Below are 25,144 nucleotides of genomic sequence, written 5' to 3' on the forward strand. Positions count from 1 at the left end.
CCCGCAACTAGTATATGAACTCAACTATCCATTCTTTTGCGTCACTATTGTTGAACAGTCATGTCCCTGAGCACACAAGAACACATTTAGCAACACGGAACGCATTTATGCATGGAATTTGCTCCAGATTTCAACTCGGGGGGACATGCAGAAAGGCAAGGCTAGCTCATGTTGTAGGTGCTTTCGTCAGCCACACTTGGGGAGAATGTCATGGGGACAATCGAATTTACATAGATATTGAAGCATGCCACTTGCTTAAACAGTCAGGGGCTTGACGTCGATCTGTGCCTCGCAATGAGATTGTTCAGTTGATTGCTGTTCAAGCCTTTGCCGCATTCCATCTGAGCCTCCTCATATTTGTAAGAAATACTGAAAACCAATACTACTAATTAACACCGGTTGAATCACGAAAGGATCACGAACAGGTCCCGGAGGTAGTGGAGATACCGGCCCAAATGACGCATCCAGAAAGAGCGGGAGGAGTCAGTGGAGCCGTAGTAACGACAGCAGGGGCGGAGAGTATCGACTGATCTGAAGGCGGCGGTAGCGCCGGCTCCGACGCCGATGCAGTTGAATGGGGTGATGGAGCTGACTGCGATGATGGAGTTGACTGCGGTGATGGAGTCGACTGCGATGATGGAGCTGACTGCGACGATGGAGTCGACTGCGATGATGGAGTTGACTGCGGTGATGGAGTCGACTGCGATGATGGTGGCAGGAATGGTGCGACACAATCACAAGTCGAATATGCATGTCCCCCAAGTCCATAACCGACGCATGTACCCTCCTTGTCAGATGGACAGGCGAAGTCGCTGCAATCTGAGGCAGAGGTGCAACTCCCAGACGAGCCCGGCCCTGGTGGTTCACTTGAAGATAGTGGACTATTGGTGTCCACCGATACGGTGCATTGACATTGCCTGTAAGCGTGCAATCCCATTCCAACTTCCACACATGCAGCACGCTGTCCTGGGGGGCATGAGAAACTGCTGCAATCGGAGTCCGAGGTGCAGGCCGGACTCGAAGACGGTGTCGGTTGACTATGCGTGACCTCTGTGGCGGACATGGAGGTCATCTTTGTGCTATCTGTAGCCGCCGCGGCACTGCAGGTAGATATACCGGACAATTCACCGCACTCGGACGTTGGTGACGCAGGTGATGGAGGGGAGGGTGGAGTATGATATGTGTTCATACCAAGATCAGAGTCCCACGTCCACTTGCCAGAGTTCATTGCGAAGCTGCGGAAAAAGTTCAGTTTGGTCTCCACTCCATTATATAAGCCCACCTGGTCTGGATGGAGAGCAAGTGGGCGTAAAATATTCAAATCGGTTTGAAGAGTGTTGAAGAGCTGCGGAACTCTGTTGTTCGACTCCGTGTTTATGTTGGATTGCAGTGTTTTCATGTACTCTGTAAATCTTTGCGCGATAGGAAACTTGTCGGCACCGAAGTTCTCATCCCGCGCAACCTGCTCCATTATCTTCCTGTTGCTGAATTAGTCCAGGGATCAGATACGGCCATGTCGTCGCGGCGGTGGGAGCTGATCATTCACAGCAGATTGGCCAACAGTACACAGGTATGCAAGGGGCTGCTGCTTACAAAACATCCCAAACTTGCCACAGGGTCTCGGTCAAAATATTGTCCATATCTGGTCTGTTAAGCGCCTCGAACCCAAGCCAGATGTCTTGCACCCAGGTGATGCACTCTTGGAATTTCCTGTACCCGCCATCAAAATCATCAGTCGGCCGAATCCTCCACTTTGCGGCCAATATAGTGTTGCACCTCAGAGTGAAGTCGGTTGGATTGGAGACTTTGCCCTGTGTCAGAATTAGACTACATCCACTCAGAGACGAAATCGGCAACGCCTTGCTTTTGCGGCATTGTTGAGGCCTCTTGCCAAACCTGCAAGGCTCAAGAAGTTGGCGTCACCGCCAGGCATAGCATTGAAAAGCTCGCCCATTGTGTTTCTCGACCGATGGACCCCAAAAAAGAAGTTGTGAAGGTCGATGCAATTGATTTGTCGGATAACATGAAATTGACTAGGTACACTGGACAGTGGCGGGGCATTTGGGTCGATGATATTCCAGAAAAACATAAGAAGCCAATTCTTTTCGAATACGTGGTCAATACTAGGCATAGCCTGTTGTTTCCGTTGATGTTCTTCGCTCGTGTCGTCGGGTGCGGCGTCCAAGGCAGCTTGGTATTCCAGTCCTGAAAAGCTGACAATTGAAGGACCGCAATTGACCGCATTAGTCGTTGAGCTCAGCCAGCGTAACAAGCTGGTTCTGGTGCCCTGCATGTAATTGGTCTTAGCCGCCTCGGTAAATGTAGTCACGCCAGCCGCGTCAAGATCATTTCTCAAAACCAGCCCGCCCCCGGGAGTCCAAGGCCAAGTAATTGATGTCCGAGCAGAATCCATCTGAAGAACGCACTGGCTCGGACTTAATCCTAGTGCTGTCACACTGGGTGGGGGTTTGCTAGTAGTGGTGGTGGTGGTGGTGTCATCCGGGTCGAGACGGTGAGGACCATTCGAGGAGCTGGAATGTTCGTCGTTGCTATAGTCTAAGGGGCACTGAAGCGCACTAGTCGTAGAAATAAACGTAGTCGAGGTCGTTGCAGTGATACTGCACGGCGCACGCGTTATCGAGCACACGGTCGTGTAACAGTCCGTGATTGTACTGCCATCAGCCATAGGGGACAGAGAGCAGGTTACCTGGCAATCACTGGTCGTCTTACTCTGAGTACATGGATCTGATGACTGCGAGGAGGAGGTTGATGGTGGAGATGAGGACGGCGATGGTGATGACGATGGCTGAGAACTCTCATCATCATCGGTCGGTGGATTATCGCAGTCCCCAATAGAAGCAAAAAGTATTCGAATGCAAGGGAAGCTGAAAGCTGGGATATGGAAGCCTGGCAATTTGAGCTGGAAGCGCACATTCAGAATAGTCGGTACCTCCCAAAGAGCAAGCCCTCCGATAATGGGAAGGACAGTGGAGGAGCCATCTGACCTTGTGGTCGTGATCCAAGTGAAAGCTGTCGAATCGAACCCGGAAATGGGCCCCAAAACCCGGTGGCAAGGTTGTCATAGTTGACGTTTCCGAGGGTGGATTGAACGTCTGGGTAGACGATGAAGATGGTATCAGGGCTGAAGAGGGTACCGAGACCGCTGGTGATACTGAAGTTATGGGACTTTCCCGAGATAAGCATTTGCACGACCTGCGAGTATCCAATATCTAATTATTCATTTTGCAGCTTTTGGAATTTACTCACGGCGTACTTTCACCCAAGGTCACGCTGACAGTAACTGAGCTTCCATAGGCTGAGGTTGATGTTCCGGGGACCACAATAGTACAAAAAGAAGGCCCCCATGATGAATCGGGGCTGTTCGTCAGCGTCTCTTGAGATAGACTAGACCACGTAGAGTTGAAGAGTAGACTAGTCGACGCCGAGTCGATCATTGAGGACCAGGAGGCTTCAGTTCTAACTTGTGACGAGGTGGAATTCATGGAATCGTTGAATGAGGACCAAGAGGTTGCGGTGCCTATCAGTGACCATGTTGAATTGATGGAATTATGGAATGTGGACCAAGACGTTGAAGTCCCTGTCGGTGACCAAATCGAATTCATAGAGGGCTAGGTAAGCTATCTCAATGGACTGAGAACATGAGCAAATATGTTGTCGCTGCTATGATACGTTGGTAGTAGTTGCAGATGTCACTTGGTTCAAGATTAATTTCTTCTTCTCCTATGGCGAAGTGAGCAATATAATATCTTGTCTTGGGAAGCCAACAAGGCTCAATTTGGCGTCGTCCTGGCCATTTTGTGAAATCCCCTCCTTTTCATTCCAGCTCCATTCCCGTCCAATCACCAATGCCGGAGTTGCACTTCCCTTGCGTGGGACCTCGGAAGGAACCGTCTTGCACTGTAACTCGGCGAAACCTCAAGCACTTGTAACATAAAACTTTTTCACCCGCCCACCAAGGTTGAAACGGATCGGCAAGCAGGTCTTCTCCGTTCTCCATTCAAAGCGCCAGTAGCGTTTCACACCCAAACGATTCCCCGTTTCTCCCCCAGTAGACAGGTACTTCCTCTATGTCTCTCACAGGATTATACCGGGCCTCATATTCAGGATCTTGTAACCAGAGCCTCCAGCGTGTACTTCTATCACCGATGTACATCTCTTCCAAGAGTGTCCAGATCCGACGCCGCCCTTCAAGACCGCAGGGGGTTCTTTGCAAAACGCCTCGAAAGATCTCGAAGTCAGACTCAGAGTTGCCTCTGAAGCAATCAGCTACTTTGGGTCCTTGTGAAAGCTTCCTGAACAGGAGCTCCCAGTCTAGCACCAAGTCTGGGTCGGTTTGGCGAACCATCTCTTGATCCAGATCCCATAACCATGCAAAGCATGGATTGTTCTTATTGAACAGCGTCTTCCAGAAACGGGGGCCAAGCAACCTCGTACAAGATAGAGGCCAGTCATGGGCTGCAGTGACGTGCTCAAATATGAGGAGCTTTAGCTCCCCAGGCAATCTCGCGAGGCGCTCGCGAAATTTCAATGTCTCTTGTGTGTGCTCGGAAGCGACATAAGGCTCCAAATTCGCCAAGAGTGTCGATGTCAGCTCTGGGATATGGAGCGGATCATGGTTGAGGTAATGATTGTCTCCCACATTTGCATCACGGAAGTAGCTTTCATGAAAGTAGCCTCGCTCTACACCTTTGGTGTTCTGAAATCCTATCGAACTGATGCAAATTTTGTCAAACATGCTGACCATGTCAATGAAATCCTCGTCGTGCGGTGGTGGACGACACTGCAGCAATTGCTCCCAGTTGACCTGGAAGCGATGTCGTAAGACGCGGTACATGGCTCGAAGGGGACTCGAAACTGCCTGGTCCCACACCGGTGCCTTCATGGCAATTAGAAAACACGACCTGTGCATTGGGATGTATATCGTGTTCTCGCCATCAGGGCCACCGTTGAATTTATCAGTATCGGCGGCGTACACGAAACAATATTGTGACACGCCGGGTAGTTTAATATCGCAACCCTTGCTCGAAGTACAGCAATCTCTGTCTGTGTATTCTGCCGAAAAGACGGCTGGTTCCTGGCAGTCGGAGCGATATTCGCGATTGGTCTGTACGTATTCGTACTCCCGTGACAAGTCCCCAACGACAACAGCGTCGTGATAATATCTAATATTAAGACCACAGATAGCACAAAGTGGACCTACACACATTTGGAAGTGGTCGTGATGAAAAGACATTGATAGGTCGTCGAAGCTCCAAAAAGGCTGTGGTGCCTCATGTTGGTCGATTAGATCCTCTCCAAGATGTGAATGACGTGGACGATGAGACATTCCGACGAGTTCAACCAATGTTTCTGGGTGGCTGAAATAGGACGAACGGGTGGACTCAAAATATTATGGTCAGAGCTTTATAGAGAGAATGAATGAAATTACAACGACAGTTTGATTGTGTTTGTTGTAGGTGATTTGATTTGAAGGTGGTCAAGGGTTGAGGATTGGGTGCATTGGAATTTTCAGGTTGTTCATATTTAGTGTCCATGCTTTCGAGATGGGCAAGATTAAAATAATCAAAATCTAATGGTCATTTGTACTAATTACTTATTTTGCTTGAGCGGTGCAAATGTCCACAGTGGTTCTTGTTTTATCGAAGATACTGACGAATTATGAGTCACGGCCAAGGGCAAATTCCGTGGACCTTGCCTTGGTGTGTGTAGCTAGCTCCTCTAGTGGATTGGCGGACCTTTTTCAGTGATTTAAACAATTGACAATACGACTAGCACACATACCATATGACATGTACAACATCGATCTAAGCCTGTTCGTCTCACAGCCATCGCCGCCAAGACTGTACCAAGCAGAACACCACTGGCCGAGAATAGTGGCATAATCTCAAAGTGCTCTCGAGCAAATGACCTGCACACCTGTGTTTGTGGCCCCAGCCAGGTAATGAGATACCTGACACATACCGGGTAGTAACCATTGCACTGTGCGTAATAGCTGAGATGCATCACAACATGTCAGAGTCACCTCAGATTGCTGGTTTGACAGTATCTTTGCAGTCGTGCGTCCTTCAATCCTATCACAGTCATTCTCGAGGTCAGACATGGATCTGCCGGGCTGTACAGAGTATACAAGTTGCGTTAACTTCCGAATTGTTCCTGTGACTTTCTTGAGGAATCAGAAGCCATCATCATCTGGCAAGTCTCCGAGAACAATCCTGTGATCAGTTAAATGATCCATGATCCGCCCCAGTGTCTGACCAGGAATTATGAAGGGGCAGTGTACCATGTGGTGATGGTGTGGGTTCGGGGCAATTACCTTTCGCAAGTACGAAATGATGATCAGGTAATGGTTTCAGGGGTTTTTTCTTCGTCTCTTGGCCTGTGAGAAGGATTACAGACGAACGCTGGTATTTCTGAACCGATGCCCTCGCCATCTCTTGCGGGGAACCCCAGGCCACAGGTGTCGCAGCCAATTTGTTTCCGGGAGAAGATGGATGCCGGATGCCTGAGAGTGTCGACCAATTGCTGTATGCTGGAGCGATAGGGCGACATCTGCAAAATCCCAAAGACGGAGGTGTTGTCAGCCTTACATCCCGAAAATGTTCGAAGAGGTCGTCGTGATCTTCCCTCATTGAATGGCGAGATCTACTCGACCAATGATAACGTCAAAGATAAACAGACTCTATTATAATCACCTCGGTATATAAAGGCAGTATATCAGGTGTAAAAGTAACCCTGTTATAATCAATTATCTTAAAAATGAATCTTATAATAAAGCTGTGACAAGTAGAGCCAATGATTTTGATTCCTGTTTGACTGCAGGTACGGAATCAGCGCTAGTAGAATTAGCTTAGGGGATGTTGTTCAGCGCTTCCCCCTTGGGGGGTCACCAGGGTCGACGTGGGGAAGCATGTAGACTACAGACATGTCACATTCGGTTCCAAAAGCCAAGAGTCACCTCATATATTTTTTCGATTGTTTTCTTGTCAGCGTGGAGTTTCGTTGCGCTGGGGTCCCCACTCTGATACCGCTTTGGGAACTCGTATATGTTTATCAAGAACCAACTGCTTAAAGACTGCATCGTGATCCACCGGCGTTACTCTCGCGATGGCACTGTATACGTGTATAAAATATGAACTCGACCAATGAAGACGACATGATTAGGCTGCAGCGGTTTAAACTTGTCTTTAAATACCGCGTAGGTAATAGCTGCCAACAATGCACATAGCTGTCTCTCTTCGTCAGTATCACTCGGTGCAATTTCATAGCAGACATGTCTTTAGTATCAGGAGTTTCGAACTACCTGCTAGCCCCCGGGAACGTTGATGCTGTCCAAGCCGCCTCAACTGCCGCGGTCCTGGGGCTGGTCTTCCACAATACAGTCCTGCGAACTGTAGAAGTGGAGGCTTTCATGTATACACTTGTTTCCATGGGACTCGTCAGTCTTGGAGTCATTTTTGCGGTGCATCTTTACCCTCAATTTACTCTTCTTGCTGCGCTTGCACGGGTTTGCCTATTGTCCGCTTCCTTCAATGGGGCAGTTTTCCTCAGTATTGGCATTTACAGATTTTTCCTCCACCGACTCAGAAAGTTTCCAGGCCCGCCTCTTGCGAAGATCTCTCGATTCTACTCGGCTTACAAGGCGTCCAGAGGCCTCAAATACTTCAAGCAGGTGGGAGAGTGGAACCACGAGTATGGAGATTTTATTCGGACCGGTGAGTACAGCCACCACATCAAGCTTCCGCGGTGGTACTGACGACAAAGCCTAGGCCCTCGAGAGCTTGCTGTCATTCGTAAGTCAGCTGTACCATTAATCTATGGCCCTGAGTCGAAGTGTCGCAAATCGACCTGGTATGGTCAGGTAGACACAGATCCGGTGAAGTGCTCGATCCATATGACAAGGGATCACGAACAGCACAAGCGCAGGCGTAGAGCTTGGGATAGAGGATTTTCTATTAAGGGTGAAGCCCCAATAATGATAATGACGGGCCGTCTTGACTAACACACATGACAGCGCTGAATACTTACGAGCCTCTCATTAACTCTAAGGTCGATGAGTTTATCGAGCAACTGTCCAAGCGGGAGACCATCGATGCAACAGCCTGGTCCATGTATTTATCTTTTGACATAATGGGTGAGCAAAAAATTCTATCAACGCTGCGATGCGCTTTGTTGTAATCCGCGGCTTTACGCCGGAAGCTTTTCTTTCATCGGGTGCTGATTCATGAACAGGCAAGGTCGGATTCGGCAAGGAGTTCTACGGGGTGACCAAAGGAGAAGAGCACCCAGCAATTGAGGGAGTGCATTCTTCAATGAACGTCCTCGGTATCATGAGTCACGTTCCTTGGTTGCTGAACATGATGGGAAAGATACCTGGAGCCGCAGCTGCCTATCAGGAATTCTTTGCGTGGTGCGGTTCAGAGATCGAGGCGAAGAAGAAGGTCAGTTGACTCTCGCCGGGCGTTGGCACACGAATATTGTCAGACTGACGAGCCATTCAGAACTGGGACGTAGAAGAATATCCCAAAGATATTGTGTCATGGCTCATCAAAGCCGTGATGGACCAGGAGCCCTCAGCATCTCCCTCCGACCCAGCACTGCACGAGGACTCCCGCGTCGTCATCGTTGCGGGCAGCGAGACCACAGCCACAACCCTGGCCTGCATCCTGTACTACCTTTCTAAGCACTCCGGCGTGCAGAGGAAGCTCCAGTCCCAGCTCGATGCCGCACTTGGCCGGCAGTGGAGCTATGAAAAGGTAAAAGATGTGACGTTCATCGACGACATCATCAACGAGACTCTGCGCCTGAAGCCGGCTCTCCTAACAGGCGGCTTCCGCGTCACACCGCCGCAGGGCATCACCGTGGACGGGACGTTCATCCCGGGCGATACCAACGTGTTCGTGCCCGTGCAGCTCATTCAGAATGACCCGCGGTACTGGAAGGAGGCGGCCGAGTTTATCCCGGAGCGATTCGGCGAGAAGAGGGCTGAGTTGGGCACCGACGGGGCGCCATTCCTGCCGTTCACATTGGGAGCGTACCAGTGCCCCGGCAAGAACTTGGCGTTTCTTTCGCTGCGGATCGCGCTGTCAAGGGTGGTGCGGGAGTTTGATGTTGCTTTTGCTCCCGGTGAGACTGGGGCATCGTTTGATCGGGACGCCAAAGATACATTCACTACGACGCTGCCGCCTGTGATGATTAAATTCACGAAGAGGAAGTAAGTCGCTCGATACGCTCATGAGAAAGTCCTTCTCAGCAGTCTCAATTCAAGGAATCGTTGCTGCGAGTACGCCAGTTGCATAGATATTTGCGTAGATACCCAGCCGACGTCATGATGGAGAGTCTGATGAGAGTCAATCGTGACAACTCAGAGAAGAAACCGTAAACCCAATAATTACAGCTAGACCAGTGTCATTGGGACAGCATTTTCACACGTAGAAACGAAGTTTGAACGTTTCGAGGCGTTCCGTACCGATAGAATCTCCAAGTAAATCAATAAGTTGGAGCGGTCACCGGAATCCGGCACATCTACTCCACAAAGACCACGCCGGCCCGACCTAGCGGGACAAGTCCAGCACAAGTCGTCATCAAAACCACGAGGCGTTGAGCCTTCTCTGTCTAGGTGGGCGGCAGGTTGATGTTAGCTTGTATGCAAGGAAAACACTGGGGCTATGATGCTATCATGACCCCTCGGCTGAGACACCATTCTTGGCTCTGGGATAAAACCAGGACAGCGCTGCGTAACGACGGGGCGTAACGACAGGAGTGCAACTCATCCTGCACGGCTTGTCGACAAATCTCTTACCTTCCGCGCCTAGGGACAGACGAGATTCTTCAAAATGTATTACTGCGTCTCTATCGGCCTCTTTCACTTCCTCGCAGCTTCCACGGTCTTCGTCTAGCTTCCGCCCCGAGGTGCGGTCAGCCACAAATTTCCAGGGTCCATGACGATACCTTCTCATCCCTATTGGGATGTCAAATGCGGTTGAAATAAGGTTTGTGAATCATTGCACCGGTTTAAGTCAGTTGAGGCCCCAAGTCAATCTTGAAAATTGTAGATGAGCCCAGCTAACTTTTACAAACCAGGATGATTGTGACGGACGATTCGTTTTTGTACGACGCATTGGGATGTTCTGTGATCGGTCGCGCGTAACCAAGGACATGGGAACACCGCTGCGGGAAGAGTGGTGCTGGCATGGAACCCGATTTACTGGAAGACCAAGCGTCCCTTGAAGTAGATAATTTACAACCAGAAAGAATACGCCTTAATGTCCCGCAAGGGATCGTGTGATGCGCCCACAAAAGACGATTTGTTTCTTGTCTTGTCATTACACGGCTGACTGTGGTGGCCCTATCGGGTATTGTACAGTCGTTGAGGATCATCTGCATCTACATGGGTCACCCATCACGCTCCACCCGATCAATGCCTTTCACGTCTCCTGGGAGCCGCTCTAATGATGTTGTCCACGCGGAGTAGCAGCTGTGTAACCAGGGTCAGCAATGTACAAATGAATGTTGATCAAAGAAGGTAACTCACCTCAGCAGCCTCGCTTGCCGACGATACTACCGCCTTCTTCAGCTTGTAGCTCTCGATAACTCCGAGGTCGCGCATGTCGGCAATGCCACCGCCGGGAACCATCAGGTCCAGACCGTATGTTGTCATGCCGTCGTAAATGGCCTTCCGTAGGCGGGCGACTAGGTCGCCAGAGTCCAGACCGGCGTTGTCGGCCAGGATGGTTGGTAGTTGCCGCAGAGCGATGGCAAATGAAGAAACGGCTACCTGCTTCTTGCCTTCAACACGTGTGGCCTGGGCCTCGACGGCTTTAGCCATAAGCATCTCTGCACAACCACCGCCCAGCGTTGTCCGTGGCTCCTTGACAGTCTGGGAAAGAACGGCGAGGGCGTCGTGCAGACTTCGCTCAGCCTCGTCCAGGAGTTGATTTGTGGCACCACGAAGGACGATAGTGCAGGCTTGGCCTGCCGCGACTCCAGAAAACCTAATAAGGGTATCCTCGCCAATAATGACCTCCTCAATCAAATCACAGTGCCCCAGCTTGACTTGCTCTGGGTGATCGAATGTGGATGCGATTTCTCCTCCTGTAACCAGGGCCAGTCGCTCGATACCGTCAAAGTCGGCGTGCTCGATGGACATGATACCGGCGTCGGTGAACAGCTGTTCGGGCCAGTTGTAGATGAGTTGACGGTTGATGAAGCAGTTGATTCCGTGTGACTTGATCTTCTCGACCTTGGCCTTCATCTTCTCCTTCTCCGCCTTCTCGAGGTCTGCAAGCTTGCTCGTAGATGTGACCTTCACGCGGGCGCCGAAGATCTTGACCTTATCCGTGTCCATGGAGGTGTTTGCGACGAGGATCTTGGCCTTCTCCAAGCGCTTGGGCTGGTTGACTCCAATCTTCTTGTCCAGAATGAAACCCTCGTCCAGATAGGAGTCGCTCAGCTTGCCACCGGCCTTCTTGATGATCTGAATATTGCTGAGGTCAGAGGAGCCCTTCAACCTCAAGACAGCCTCGGTGGCCAACTCTGCAAAATGGTCCCGGTCTTGTGAGAGGACTTTAGAGCTGAGGGTCGTCTTTGCGATTGCTATCAGGTCCTTCCTGAAGGCTTCAGGGCTCTTGCTATGGTCGACGGCGGAGTCCTCGAGGGCCTTCAGCGCAGCCTGGCTTGCTAACCGGTATCCTTCGATGATGGTCTGGGGGTGGATCTTCTTGTCGACCAGCTTCTCTGCCTCGCGCAGCAGCTCGGCGGCCAGGACGGAGACGGAGGTGGTACCGTCTCCGACCTCATCGTCCTGCACTTTTGAAATGTTGACGAGGACCTTTGCGGCAGCGTTGTCGAGGGCTATGGACTTGAGGATAGTTGCGCCGTCATTTGTGACTAGGATATCTCCAGTAGATCTGTTGAGAGGAAGGAGAGGTTAGACATGGAGGCTTGGCAGGGAAATGGACACGCCGGTACGTACGCAGACTGCATGATCTTGTCCATTCCCTTGGGACCTAGAGTGCTCTTGACTAGATCGCCAACAGCAATGGCACCGACGAAGGCGGTGAGACGTGCATTTTCGCCCTTCTCCTCGGTGGTGCCCTCCTCGAAGATCTGGGTTGGGCTGAAGGAAGACTGTGTGAGTGGCAGTCAGTCAGTGTCTTAAGGGTCCAACTGGGAGAAAGGATGGCGGATTTCCATACCATCTTCGACTATTTGCAACAGACGTAGGTTTTCCAGAGACAGTCAAGTGTAGGGAGGAGAGGAGGAGTCAAGTCGTCTTGGAATGCCCTGCCCGTCAAGTGAGTCTCGCCTGTCGTGGTAGCTTGGACGTGGGGATGGTGGGAGGCTACACGATGCAGTCAACACAGACACAGACAATAGGTGACAGCTCCCCCCCTGATGGAAGCTGATTTTTCGATACTGCTAGCGCGTACCTTGTACCCATGTACTCCTGGAGTCCTGCCAGCAAAAGGTCGCGGGGTACCCGGATGCCACGTCTCCAAATGCAGCAGGCGGTGAGGCAGCGCTGGAGTCGGAGGTCAGGAAATTCCTGCGCCGGCCAGCACCAAGTCCCACGAGAGGTCCCACTGATTTCCAGCTGGTAGCAAGAAGAAGCTTGGACGCGAATTATTTAGGCAGCGCCAGAGGCAGGCAGACAGACAGGCACTAACTGACTAACTGGCAGTGTGTGCACCGTACCGTACCGTGGTCCCTATCCCTCCCCACCTCGACCTGGCCTGCCAAAACTCCATCACGGGAAAATTCATCAATCGTTGCGACAACTCCAGCCACTGGTGTCTGACAGCTGCTCCAGTATTCCAGCTCGGTCATCCCCAACACCGAAGCCTTGCTCGCCTACCACTTCGTCCATCGGCCAGGCCATTCATCAGAATCACGTCGCACTTTCGGCGCTGATCAGAGGGCTTCTTTGTCAACAAAGTCGAAGCTCCTGGGACCAAACTCCACCCCACACGCACACATAGCAAAAGGCCAACAGCCACCACGACGGCGTCATTTACAGAACAGTACCAATCAAACAGATTATTATTAACGAAACACTACCATCAACGATATACGATCGCCCAACATGGCGTCAACTTTCGAGCATTTGCGCGAGGCCGACCTCGATGACGACGAGTACGATGAGGAAGAAATCGACATGTCCGACCTGCGCGAGAAATACGAGGTCCAGCTCGACTCAGGCTATGACCACTTTGTAGTTATTGACGGCCTGCCCGTCGTCAACGAGGCTCAAAAGCCCAAGCTGGTCAAGTTCTTGCTGAAGAAGTTGAACTCGGTTGGCAGGACTCGCGAGGACCAGATCTACATGCCCATCGGCGAGAACGGAGACTCCGAGAGGTATGTCGCCCTTGCTGCCTGGGATTTGCTGTCGAGTGTGCTTCGCCTGATCTTATTTTCTGACTGTGTCAACCTCCAGGTTCGCCTTCGTCGAGTACTCTTCAGCGGCCGAGGCCGCAGCAGCCGTGCGACAACTGGACCTGGTCCCTCTCGACAAGAAGCACACACTCCGCGTCAACAAGCTGACAGATATCGAACGCTATGGTCGTGAGGGAAGAATAGAGGAGGAGTACCACGAGCCCCACATCGAGCCGTTCCAGGAGCACGAGCACCTGCGGTCCTTCCTGGCTGATCCATCCGGCCGTGGCCGAGACCAGTTCGTCATGTACCGTGGCGACACCGTCGGCGTCTTCTGGAACAACGACAAGGACACCCCCGAAAACATCGTGGACCGCCAGTTCTGGACTGAGACCTTTGTGCAATGGTCTCCCCTAGGTACCTACCTGACATCGATCCATGCGCTCGGTGTCCAGCTGTGGGGAGGCGCGAGCTGGTCGAGGCTTCGCAGGTTCGGCCATCCTTTCGTCAACCTGGTGGCCTACTCCCCCCACGAGAACTACCTGGTCACCTGGTCTGCACGGCCCATTGCCATCCCGGAGGAAGGGCACCCACAGCTGACGCGCGACGACGACGGCAAGAACTATATAGTCTGGGACATCGCCACCGGCAAGCCCCTCCGGTCCTTTGCCAACCTTGACACGCCTGGTGACGACGGCCCTGCCGCCAAGGCTCAGAAGTTCCCCTGGCCTGCTTTCAAGTGGTCTGCGGATGACAAGTACGTCGCTCGTCTGATCCCAGGTCAATCCATCTCAGTCTACACCCTGCCAAGCATGGGTCTCTTGGACAAGACGACAATCAAGATCGAGGGTGTGAAGGATTTCGACTGGGCGCCCGCCACTCCCAAGCGTGAAGGCGTCAAGACATACGAGCAGCTGTTCTGCTACTGGACTCCTGAGATTGGAAGCAGCCCGGCCAAGGTCGGTCTCATGAGCATTCCCTCCAAGCAGGTCATTCGGTCCTTGAATCTGTTCAGCGTCTCCGATGCCAAGCTCCACTGGCAGTCCGAGGCAGCCTACATTTGCGTTAAGGTCGACAGGCACTCCAAGTCCAAGAAGTCACAGGCCACCACTCTCGAGATCTTCCGAGTGAAGGAGAAGGGTGTGCCCGTCGAGGTCGTTGACACTGTCAAAGAGACCGTGGTGAACTTCGCCTGGGAGCCGAAGGGTGACCGATTCGTCATCATCACAGCCCCTGAGGCACCAGGAGCGACTGCCGTCGCCCCTAAGACGTCCGTGTCCTTTTTCTGCCCCGAGAAGGTCAAGGGTAACGCCGTTGGCAACTTCAAGCATCTGAGGACCCTGGAGAAGAAGAACAGCAACGCAATCTACTGGTCTCCACGAGGCCGTTTCGTGGTCGTCGCCAGCGTTGCCAGCCAACAGAGCTCCGAGCTCGAGTTCTTCGACCTCGACTTCGAGGGCGAGAAGCCAGAATCCGACAAGGACCTGACGGCAAACCTCCAGCTCATGAACACTGGGGACCACTACGGTGTCACAGACATCGAGTGGGACCCATCTGGACGTTATGTCGCATCTTGGGCCTCATCATGGAAGCACTCTGTAAGCACTTCGAGTTTCCAGTGGTCTTCAGTTAATCTTTTTGTGCTAACAAATTGCTTGTAGATGGAAAATGGATACCACATCTATGATTTCAGGGGAGAGACCCTTCGCGAGGAACCTGTCGATAAGTTCAAGCAGTGGTCTTGGCGGCCGAGGCCTGCTACCCTGCTCACCAAGGAAGAGCAGAAGCAAATCCGCAAGAACCTCCGTGATTACTCGCGCGTCTTCGAGGAGGAAGATGCTCAACGCATTACTGGCGCCAACCAGGAGGTCGTTGAGAGGCGGCGACAAATGCTGGAGGACTGGTTCTTCTTCCGCGAGAACATCGAGGCCGAGGTCGCCGAGGAGCGCGAGGACCTCGGTGTGCCTACCGACCCCGGCGCGGAGCTCATCAAGCAGAAGATGGCTGCAGAGGCGATCGACGGCGAGAAGGAAGAGGTTATCGAGGAGATCGTCGAGGAGGTGCTCGAGGAGAGCGAGGAGATTGTCTCCACCTAGAAGGGACCCCAATCTACCTAGGGTGTGTCTTGGGGGGAGACCCGCCGTTTCTCCGCGGTGTGGCTGTCTCACTTCTTGGACAGACACAAGGGCATCACACAATTGTCCGCTATAGAAGTTCATGCGTTCAAGGTGTTTGCCGCTGAGGATGGACCCGACCAGCGAGATGACCAGCGAGATGTCTAGCGAAAAGGTGCCTGATAATGAAAACGACGGGCAGTATGGTATAAGCAAGATAGACCAGGGGCGCTGGCGAACAAAATCAGGGATAGGCAGGGGAGCCGTAGAAGATGGAATCGCATTTTCAATCAACCGCAACTGTCAATCAGCTTTACTTTCAGCGTATGCCATTCTTGTACGAATGTTCTTGTCTCTTCAACTCACCACATATAGCATGCGGCAATTTTAGTTGTCAACCGGGCATGCAAGGTTCTTCCTAACCACCTGTCGGCTTTTTCCTGCTCTCTAGTCACAACTACTGTACTGACCAGCGTACCTCATACAAAGATGAGGAGATCCACCGGCAGGGGGTTGTCTCGTAAAGCTTTGTCCATCCATACACTCATAAGAAGGCCAGAATACCTAGGGAATTATCCGTCCAGATCAAATTACTTCAACCTTCAACGCCCAACATTTTCGGCGCTGGCTATGACCTATACTGGACGCAAATCTATTACCTGAGTGAGGCAGCCCCGAGGCGAGACGACTTGGTGAAGCGTGAACCCGCCTCTTTCGGCGATCACTCGATATTCCTCCAGCGTTCTCTCCCGATTCCTCACCCTAGACAGCATCCTGATATCGGCGTACCTGGCAAAGCTGCCCAGCTTCCCGTCCAGGATAATATGCTCCCCAACAACAACGCGGCTCACCCCGGGTTTCAGTTCAATCGACTGTCTGATCCGCTTGAGCAGAGCCACGCAATGCTCGTCATCCCAATTGTGAAAAACAAATTTTAAGAAATACACCGCCGACCGCGGAAGCGAGTCTTTGAAGAAGTCCCCACCTTGAACCTCTACAAGACGTGCCCTTACAGCATCATCCGCGTCCTCAAAGCGCTTCTGGATCAACTCGGCCGTCTTCGGCAGTTCGAACGCAGCTGCCTTGGCCGTCGGATATGCCTGAAGGTAATGCCATATGAAATCACCAGCGCCAGCGCCAATGTCTGTCACAACTTCATCCCCGACCTCGGCCCAGGGATAATCAGCAAGCAACCCCGGGGCCTCAGCGATGCTGAACGCGCCGATGGCCTTGTGGAACGCCGCCGTCGTGCCCATGCGCTCCATGACCTGGTAGATGGGCTCATCCGTGTCGAAGAAGATCTGCGCGGCGGTGCGCTCCTGGCCGGCCGCGATGGCAGCAGGCAGCTTCCGCAAAATATCGTAATGCTCGCCCGCGTACAGGCCGACCCAGTTGTGCCACGTGGTCCAGTGGTCGGTCCGCAGCAGCTGGGAGGTGCGGTTGTTGTCGACGACCCCGGCAGCGGCGTCGAGGCTGAAGAAGCCCATCTCGACGAGGTACCGCACGACCTGCGCGCACGCGGCCGGGTCCATGCCCGAGGCGGCCGCGAGCGCGGGAACGCTCAGGGGCCCCTGGGCGTGCAGGATGTCGGCCAGGCGGTACTGCGCGGCGCACACCAGGATCTGGGTGTTGGTCGCGGAGAAGATGGCGTCCATGAACTGCACCTGTGGCGGGGTGAGGATCTGCTGGATCTTTCCCAGCGTCTGGATCGTGTCGAGGATTTTGGCGCGCAGTGTGCCTGATTGGGACTGGGAGTCTGGATTCTGGGAGAGCCTTAGGGCATCGTCGACGAAAGGCGCGAGAGGGCCCTCGAGAGCCCTCGCTGCTTGTTTGGCGGATGCCAAGAGCTGGTCTAGTTCAGCTTCCATGTTTGTGCTTGCTAGGACTCTAGAAAGGTCTGGGTTTCTTTGGGTTGCGAAGTTGTGGATACCATTCAAATAGTGTTCTGCTGAATTCCTGAGTGTTGTAGTCTATTTACATGCGATCATCCTTCACAAAATCCTTCACTCGATGACTGCTCAGGAGCACATCGCCTTCAAAATTATGTTGATATTCACCGGGCCGCATGCTACTGCCAGCTGTAGATGAGCTCGGCCGATAGCATCAGTCGTGGACCCGTTTAGCCCCGATGGGTACATCGGTGAATATCTTCGGCGTAGATGACCCAGCCAAGCAGCCGAAAGCCATCCGTCCACATAACCCACCGAGTCAGTCAGCGTCAGCAAGATATCCAAAAGTATCCGTACCACCACTATGGTACACACGACGCGTGGCAACGTTAAGCAAAGATTTCGAGCCTCGGCGTGTGTCATGCTGGAAACAAACTGGACGTAGCATGCGCAAACTGGCCATGTAGGTGCTGGAACAGTGAGGAATTGTCCTAGCACGGCAACTTCACATTTGCAAATTTGAACATGATGGATAGAGCGTACGAGAACATCAAGTCAAAATTTAAAATTCTGCCTATTTTAGATACGCGAACTGGGTGCCTACCAAGTTGTCAAGTTGGGCGTCTCGAACATCGTCCTCAAATCCAACTCTATGCCCTTCTTCTCGCACAGCTTCTGCAGGACTAAGGCGTCCATGCTATGCGCGCCCAGCTCCCAAAATGTCTCAGCGCCGTGGCAGTTGTCCAGAGGACGATGAAGGCACTCTGACACGGCCTCCCTGATAATCGAGACCCTGCGGTCATCACTCGCACTGATTCCCCTCCCCTCAGCCTCTTGTTTGTAGTCCAGACTCTCCCTCTCCGACTGTGGTGTAGGCAGCCGGTCTTCGTGCCGGACCGTAGCGTCAGTGATGATCCGCATGATCCCATCGATACTCGTCCCTGACCCCAGTAGCTCCAGAGTCATCGCCAGAGCATTCTCCAGCCTGTCTGCCCGCTCGTCTTCCAGTAACTCATTCGTGCATTCCAACTCTACTTGCAGTCCCCGGTCGCCTTTATCCGTAAACTCAACCATGACTGGGAACTTGGCGCACTGAGGCCGCACATCCTCGCCCTCCACCGTCTCCACGCCCTCCAGCCTCAGGCGTCCACCCTTTGTTTCCATGGCTGTGTGGAACGATACCATGACCTGGAACAGTGGCCACTCCAGGCTTAGCTCTGCCCTATTGGTCCCAGCGTCATCTGCCTCTCGCAGGATCTTGCGAAGAACTCGGTGAGGAACAAAATGCCCGAGGGCAGCCCTGCTACGTTCCCCAACCATATCGAAGAATTGTGCTAGTGGGCTTGGTCCTCCCGGCGTGCTCTCACCCGTAGAAGCGCCAAAGTCCCACGTTAGGGGCACAACAAGACGATCGAGGAGCATTCCTAACATGTCCTCAGTGCCTACCTCAGTCCGCATTGTCATCGGGGCCCCAAGCGCGATGGTCGTTGGGCCGCGGGCTGGTCGAGCTTCGAGGCTTTGGAGGGCGAGGAATGTCGCACCCAGCGCTAGCTGGTGCATAGTGATCCCATAGCCAAGGCTCAGCTTGACGAGGCGCCTGTGATGTTCTGGCCGTACGATCCATGTGCGTGTCTGACCGCGGTAGCTGTGAGGCTGGGGAAGCTGGCCGAGGGGGCGGCATACATCTGGGTTGGAGAGTTGTTCTTTCCAGAAAGCTGACGTATCGTCGCTAGGGCATCCCAGTAGGGCTTTACGGGCCCATGAGGACCAGTCGAGGTAGTCCAGAGGTGGTGTTGGCGCCGAGTTCGGGACATTGGGGTTATCAGAACCAGCTGCGGTTGTTTGCTCACAGTACTCGGCTGAAAGCTCACTCAGAGCGTGATGGAGGGTGGGTCCGTCGCCGATGATGTGTGATATTACCACGATGATGATCGTCTTCCATGGTGTTATGCTGGCAGTATGCACTTGAAAAAGTGGTTCCTTGAAAGGGTCCATTGGGTGCTGAACAGTCTTGGAAATGAACTCGTCAACGTCATCTTGGGTGCATGTGCGATTTTGCAGCTTCCATTCACCAAGAGGCGATATCGAGCGGGAAACAGTTCCATCATTTTCGATATGGAACTGAGACCGTAAGACTTCATGCTTCTCCAATGTCCGCTGATATGCTGCAGCCAGTCGTCGAAGATCCAGAGGACCATATACATTGCAGGAGTACACAATGTTCCATATAGGTGACCCTCCACACAGAAGCTGATTGAGTACCATTTCCTGCTCGAGATATGAAGCTGGCGTCCTTTCAGACCTCAAGGACTTCTGAGTGTCGACAAAGCGCTTAGTGCAATAGTCCTCTCCTGTTGTTGGCGCGTTCTGACCCAACGTCGTGTCAAGATTCTGCCGCCCCAAATACTCGTCCAAGGCATGGCATAACTCTCGCAAAATCTGATGCCGTATTATGACCCTGAGCGGGACCTTGATTCCCCATAGTTTCGAAAGTCTTTGTGTGAGACGGATCTGCAGGAGTGAATGGCCTCCGATGTCGAAGAACCCGTCAGATGCACCGATTGGGCTTTCTGCCACGTCCCTTCCAAGCAACTCGGCCCAGACTTTGGCAACATCTCGTTCAGTCTGGGATGCTAGTGGCTGGTGGCCAGAATCGCGCTCTAGCCGCATCTCAGAAAGTCGGGCCCTGTCGACCTTGCCGTTGCGCGAGAGAGGCAACTCCTTCATCGCGGTGATGTTATTTGGAGTGCTATAGTCTGGCAAGTGGCTCCGAAGGATTTGGAGAAGCTGTTCGGTATCCAAATTCTCTGGCGTCACGAATGCTCGAAGACTGCCCCTAGTTACTACAACAGCAACATTGTCGACTCCTGGCGCCACTCGGAGTATGGAAGCCTCTATATCTCCAAGATCAAGCCTAAATCCCCTCACCTTGACCTGGTTGTCATTACGGCCAATATACTCAATGTCACCAGATTCGAGCCAGCGGCCCATGTCACCTGTTCGGAACATCTTCCAGCCCTCGCGGAATGGATCTGACAGGAAGCGAGCCTTTGTCTCCTCGGTGTTGTTGAGGTATCCTGGTGTCACTTGGATACCCGAGATGTGAATCTCACCAGTCACGCCAACAGGTACCGGGCGGCCAGTGGAGTCAAGGAGATAGAAATTCACCCGTGGAACCGGCTTGCCGATGGAGATTGGTGTGTTGGGCTGTAGACGATGGGCAGTCGCAATAAGCGTACACTCAGCAGGGGCGTATCCATTTTGAAGCATCCTTCCGGGCAGCCACTTCTGCACCAGGACAGATGGGAGTGCCTCACCGACAAGAGTTATGATCTTCAGGTTGGGGTATTGAGCAGGATCAAGGCTGGAAATCAAGGACGGAGTGCATACGGTGGCATCGACCTTGGACAAGTGTGCAAGAGGGTCCGAAGCGTCCTTCAACACGAGTGTCGCCCCATACAATAGGCTGGAGAACACCTCCTTGACGCAGCAGTCGAAACCGAGGGACAGGAGCTGGGCGTTGCGTTGGCCAGGCTGGGAGTATAGCCTAGCTGGTGCATGGCTCAAGAGTGAGAGGATCGCTTTGTGTTGAAGCTGAACGGCCTTGGGAAAGCCTGTGCTGCCACTGGTGAAAATGACCACGGCGATCATGTCTCCCCCCAGTGAGGAAACTGTCTTCAAGGCTTCCTTAGGTCCTTCACTGGAATCATCTGGATTGTCATTTTTCTCGTCATCTGACAGTATGGTCTCGACGTCGAGCAGAACAGGCACGTTCTCGAATCCGGGACTGCCTTTCCTGGATGATTTGTTCGAGAACAGAACCACTGGCGGTGAACAGACAGATACCATGTATTTCTGCCGCTCCCAAGGGAGCTTGTGATCCACCGGGCAATACGCAGCACCCGCTCTGACAACGGCCATGATTGCCAGGAGCCACTCGACGGAACCGTCCGCAACGACACAAACAGTTTTCCCCGGCTTGACTTCGTAGTGTTGTAGTACCCGGCATATTCGGGCTGTCTCTTTGTCCAGCTCACCGTAAGTCAAGCTCCTGTTCAAACCTTCGATGGCCAAAAGATTTTGATGTCTGCTCAACGATACCTCAAGTGCCTCGGGAAGAGTCTCTGGGCCTTGATAGGGTTCTTCGACTTCTTGACCAGTGCAGTTCAGGCGTTCTGATAGCTCCTTCTGTCCGAGCATTCGATCAGAAATATCGCCAACGGTGTGCCCAGATTGTCGTGGGTCTTCGAGGCAGGCATCAAGGAATGCAGCCAATATATTTTCGAAGTGGCTCATCATGCTATCGATCATGCTGTCGCGGAAATACGATTTGTTATACATGAACCTGACGTCCAAGTGCTCATCAATCACATCAAGCATGACTGTCAGAGGCATTTCCGTGGTCTCAACGTAAGACACATCATATGGAGGTGAGCACATGCGCGGCTCATGCCCATGCCATTCACTTGCTGGGAAGTCGTACTGAATAGCCAACAGAGTGTCGTAGTATTCTGTACCAAGTGACCCCGTGGCTTCTTGAATCAGCGAATTGGGTGTCCACTGAAAGTCGAGCAGACGGCAGAGAGACCGGAATGTTTGCTGCAGGAACTCTGACACGGCCATATCAGGGTTCACTGCGGCTGGCATGGGCAGCGTATTAACCATTGGCCCAATGATCTTCTCAACACCGTCCAAAGGCAGGCTTCGCCCGGAGAGAACGGCACCCAAGACGACAGTCTTGGAGTCGCAGTACCTGGAGAGCAAGATTGCCCACGCACTGTATACCAGTGAAGCCGTAGTCACTCCACGCTCTTTAGCGGCCTCAATCATTTGGCTCATTTTGATAGACAATTTCCGGCGACCTTCTCCCTGCGTGTAGGGCCCTAACGCCTCCGTAGATGGCGGAGGGATGCGAAGACGGGGGATGCTCTGGCTCTGAGCGTGGAGTAATTCTTTCCAGAAACTTTTCGCTACCTCTGAGTCTCTCCTAGTCAGGTTGCGCATGCACCAGGCTGCGTCGGAGAACTGTGGACAGGAAGTCTGAGCCTCCTGGATCCCGTGTAGCAGTTCCCATAGGTCATGAAGCACAATAGATGCCGACCAGCCGTCGATGAGCGCGTGATGTACCACCCACACCACCCTGGATTTGACTCCGTCGAGGGTGAATACTCGGAACCTGGATAAAGAGTTCTGGTCTTGTTCGTCGAAGGACATGAGCTCCTTGGGCCCGAAATTAGCCGTGTCGTCCTTTATCGTGTCCCATTCAGCTTCGGAATTTACTAATATTTCGTCCCACTGAATATTATGAGCACCGTCCAAGATCTGAACTGGTTCGGACAGGCTGTCAAGGCGGAATGAAGTGCGTAATATGGAGTGTTTTTTGACCAGCGCAATCCACGCTTGGCGCAAGGCATAGAGGAACGTTCCATGGTCCATTTTTGGATGATCGAAGGTCATACCAATCTTGAGGAAGTTCATAGATGGACTCGCGACTGTTCCCCTGACCATGCGAGTTTGCATGTCGGTCGCGGGGAAGATTTGCACATCGGCCAGCTTGCTGGAGGAACTTGTCAAAACCTCTCGAAAACTTGCTCGGTCAGCCTCAGTCGCCTCCAGAGAACATGCTTCCATTGAATCGACTTCCGTTCTCTCCAACGCCGACGCAATAGCAGCCACCGTGTCCTTGGAGTAAATAGTCGCGACGTCGGTACTAAACCCCAGTTTTCTCAGCGTGGACACCAGCATCACAGCAGCGAGCGAGTGTCCACCCAAGGCACGAAACGAAGCCTGATCATTCACTCGTGCCTGTACTATCCTCAAAACCGTACAAACAGCGTGTCTCACAGCTTCTAGTGGTGTGATGGATTTGCCCTGATCCCGTACGTGCTGGAGAAAGATGTCCGCGTTCAAGAATTGCGGCAACTGTGTCTTCTCGTGCAAAGCGACCAGTGCCTTTCGGTCGATCTTTCCATTTGGAGTGAGTTCAAACGACTCGATCCCGTGAATTGTGTCTGGCACTAGGAACGCCGAGTAGTGTTCAAGCATCCGCTCGCGGAGGCCCTCCGCTGCAGAAACAGGACAAACAAATCCGACCAGTGAGCCCTCAGTCGACTTAATTGCGGCACACTGCTGAACCCTGAGTGATGTCTCGTCCCCGCTCGAGTCAATCATGGCTGGCTCGACTTCAGTCTCCAAGTTCACCAAGAAGCCGCGGTTCTTCACAACGCCGTCCTTCCTCCCGCAAAAGACGTAGCCATCTGCTGTCCGCTTGGCGTAGTCCCTCGTCCGATAGAAGATCTCGTCGTCAGGGCCTCGTCGAACAAACGTTGCGCTGGTGAGCTCTTCATCTCCTAGGTAGCCGACCGCTATCCCTGGGCCGCCCAGAAGAAGTTCGCCTTCGTCGCTTTCGTTATCGTCTGCGTCCACGAGGAGTACTTTGCAGTAAGATATTGGCCAGCCCATGGTGATTGGTGTCCCAGGACGCAGCTCAGCCATGGACACCACGCAGGTGGCCTCAGTAGGGCCATAGGCGTTGATGAGCCTTCGATTCGGAATGCTCCAATTCTTGATCAGTGACGGTGTGGGCGATTCACCACCCATTATGATCCATTTCACATTCTTGTAGCCATTTGTCGGGTCCATGGCTGAGAGGATGCTGGGCGTGGTGATCCATATTGAGCAAGTGTCTGCCACGTCCGCCAATGTTGTAGGGCTTGACAGAACGAGGGTGGCCCCATTGCACAGCGTAGACAAGATGACGTATGCACATGCTTTGGCCATGATATTCAGAAATTAGCTTTCTTCTTGAAGGATGGTATCTGGACGAAAGCTTACCGTCAAATGCAAATGAGAAAATCAGAAGTACTCTGTCTTCAAGACCGGCGTTCAAATTGAATGGCAAGTGAGGGTCGTGTTCCGTCACAAGCGTCGATATCGACTTTTGCTTTACTATCACCCCCTTAGGCTTCCCAGTGCTTCCGCTCGTAAAGATCATGTATGCCCAGTCCTCTTCGATGCAGTCATGTTGACTCTGCAAGCTGGAATTCCGTGGCGTGTTTGTCGGATCGACTTGGCGCGCCAGGAATTCGAAGCCGCTTCCATCCGGCCGGATATACAGTAGATGATACTGTTCTGAAGCTTTCGACAGTACACCGGCTTTTGTCGTTATGATTAATGTTGGTTTCACCCGGTCGAGTGTGCTTTCGAGCCTATCTGCACCCCAAGTGTCAATGTCCATTGGGACGTAACATGCTCGCAGCTTTAAGACGGCGAGAATAGCTATGACTGAGCCAGTACATCGCCCTGAAAGTATTGGGACGACCTCAGTTGCACTGACTCCATGTTGTGTCAGCTCAGTGCCCAAGCGGTCAGATAATATGTCGAGCTCTTGGTAGGTCAGTCGTTGGGAAACACCAGCCACGGTACTGTCCTCTAGAGCAATAGCATTAGGGTTTGCTAAAACACGATCCTTGAATAGTTCGACAAGACACTTCATCGTGTCGATAGCTGCAAACTTGCTATTGACAAGGTCGCAAGATCTCAAAAACTTCAAGCTGACAAGGATTCATGAAACTCGAAGGTCGATATTCAAAAGTTTTCTCGAAGGTCTCTCAAGTGAAGATTGTAAGCGAGCTTCTCAATTGTTCAAATTCGTCGGATATACTTTATCACTTGAGTTTACTTTTGGCCTGAGCGCCGGCGACGATCAGTTCAACATCTACACTGGCTCCTTCCATCGCGAAGACTTGG

General features: G+C 52.5%; 7 protein-coding genes across 7 annotated transcripts; 2 read left to right on the forward strand and 5 right to left on the reverse strand.

Moving 5' to 3' along the window:
- Positions 1-404: 404 nt before the first annotated feature.
- J7T55_015430 (uncharacterized protein) lies at positions 405-3,204 on the reverse strand (the record flags this gene model as incomplete). Its single annotated transcript, XM_053139665.1, has 7 exons — positions 405-700; positions 846-961; positions 1,026-1,484; positions 1,594-1,804; positions 1,897-2,618; positions 2,731-2,806; positions 3,006-3,204. The coding sequence occupies 7 exons, from the start codon at positions 3,202-3,204 to the stop codon at positions 405-407; spliced, it is 2,079 nt and encodes a 692-aa protein (XP_052997155.1).
- Positions 3,205-4,018: 814 nt separating this feature from the next.
- Positions 4,019-4,855, reverse strand: J7T55_015431 (uncharacterized protein; the record flags this gene model as incomplete). Its single annotated transcript, XM_053139666.1, has 1 exon — positions 4,019-4,855. One exon carries the CDS (start codon positions 4,853-4,855, stop codon positions 4,019-4,021), a length of 837 nt encoding a protein of 278 aa, XP_052997156.1.
- A 2,436-nt stretch (positions 4,856-7,291) lies between these two features.
- J7T55_015432 (benzoate 4-monooxygenase cytochrome P450) lies at positions 7,292-9,236 on the forward strand (the record flags this gene model as incomplete). The annotated part of the gene is made up of 5 exons (XM_053139667.1): positions 7,292-7,733; positions 7,788-7,811; positions 8,033-8,152; positions 8,251-8,459; positions 8,520-9,236. 5 exons carry the CDS (start codon positions 7,292-7,294, stop codon positions 9,234-9,236), a joined length of 1,512 nt encoding a protein of 503 aa, XP_052997157.1.
- Positions 9,237-10,435: 1,199 nt separating this feature from the next.
- Positions 10,436-12,218, reverse strand: J7T55_015433 (t-complex protein 1 subunit beta; the record flags this gene model as incomplete). Its single annotated transcript, XM_053139668.1, has 4 exons — positions 10,436-10,495; positions 10,553-11,927; positions 11,993-12,147; positions 12,216-12,218. 4 exons carry the CDS (start codon positions 12,216-12,218, stop codon positions 10,436-10,438), a joined length of 1,593 nt encoding a protein of 530 aa, XP_052997158.1.
- An 884-nt stretch (positions 12,219-13,102) lies between these two features.
- J7T55_015434 (eukaryotic translation initiation factor 3) lies at positions 13,103-15,488 on the forward strand (the record flags this gene model as incomplete). Its single annotated transcript, XM_053139669.1, has 3 exons — positions 13,103-13,374; positions 13,454-14,990; positions 15,054-15,488. 3 exons carry the CDS (start codon positions 13,103-13,105, stop codon positions 15,486-15,488), a joined length of 2,244 nt encoding a protein of 747 aa, XP_052997159.1.
- Positions 15,489-16,141: 653 nt separating this feature from the next.
- J7T55_015435 (o-methyltransferase 2) lies at positions 16,142-17,374 on the reverse strand (the record flags this gene model as incomplete). Its single annotated transcript, XM_053139670.1, has 1 exon — positions 16,142-17,374. The coding sequence occupies one exon, from the start codon at positions 17,372-17,374 to the stop codon at positions 16,142-16,144; it is 1,233 nt and encodes a 410-aa protein (XP_052997160.1).
- A 621-nt stretch (positions 17,375-17,995) lies between these two features.
- Positions 17,996-24,890, reverse strand: J7T55_015436 (nonribosomal peptide synthase 2; the record flags this gene model as incomplete). Its single annotated transcript, XM_053139671.1, has 2 exons — positions 17,996-24,165; positions 24,230-24,890. 2 exons carry the CDS (start codon positions 24,888-24,890, stop codon positions 17,996-17,998), a joined length of 6,831 nt encoding a protein of 2,276 aa, XP_052997161.1.
- Positions 24,891-25,144: the final 254 nt, after the last annotated feature.

The sequence above is a fragment of the Diaporthe amygdali genome (genome assembly GCF_026229845.1).
Source record: "Diaporthe amygdali strain CAA958 chromosome Unknown NODE_5_length_1802954_cov_64_987939, whole genome shotgun sequence".
In the NCBI taxonomy this organism is placed as follows: Eukaryota; Fungi; Ascomycota; class Sordariomycetes; order Diaporthales; family Diaporthaceae; genus Diaporthe; species Diaporthe amygdali.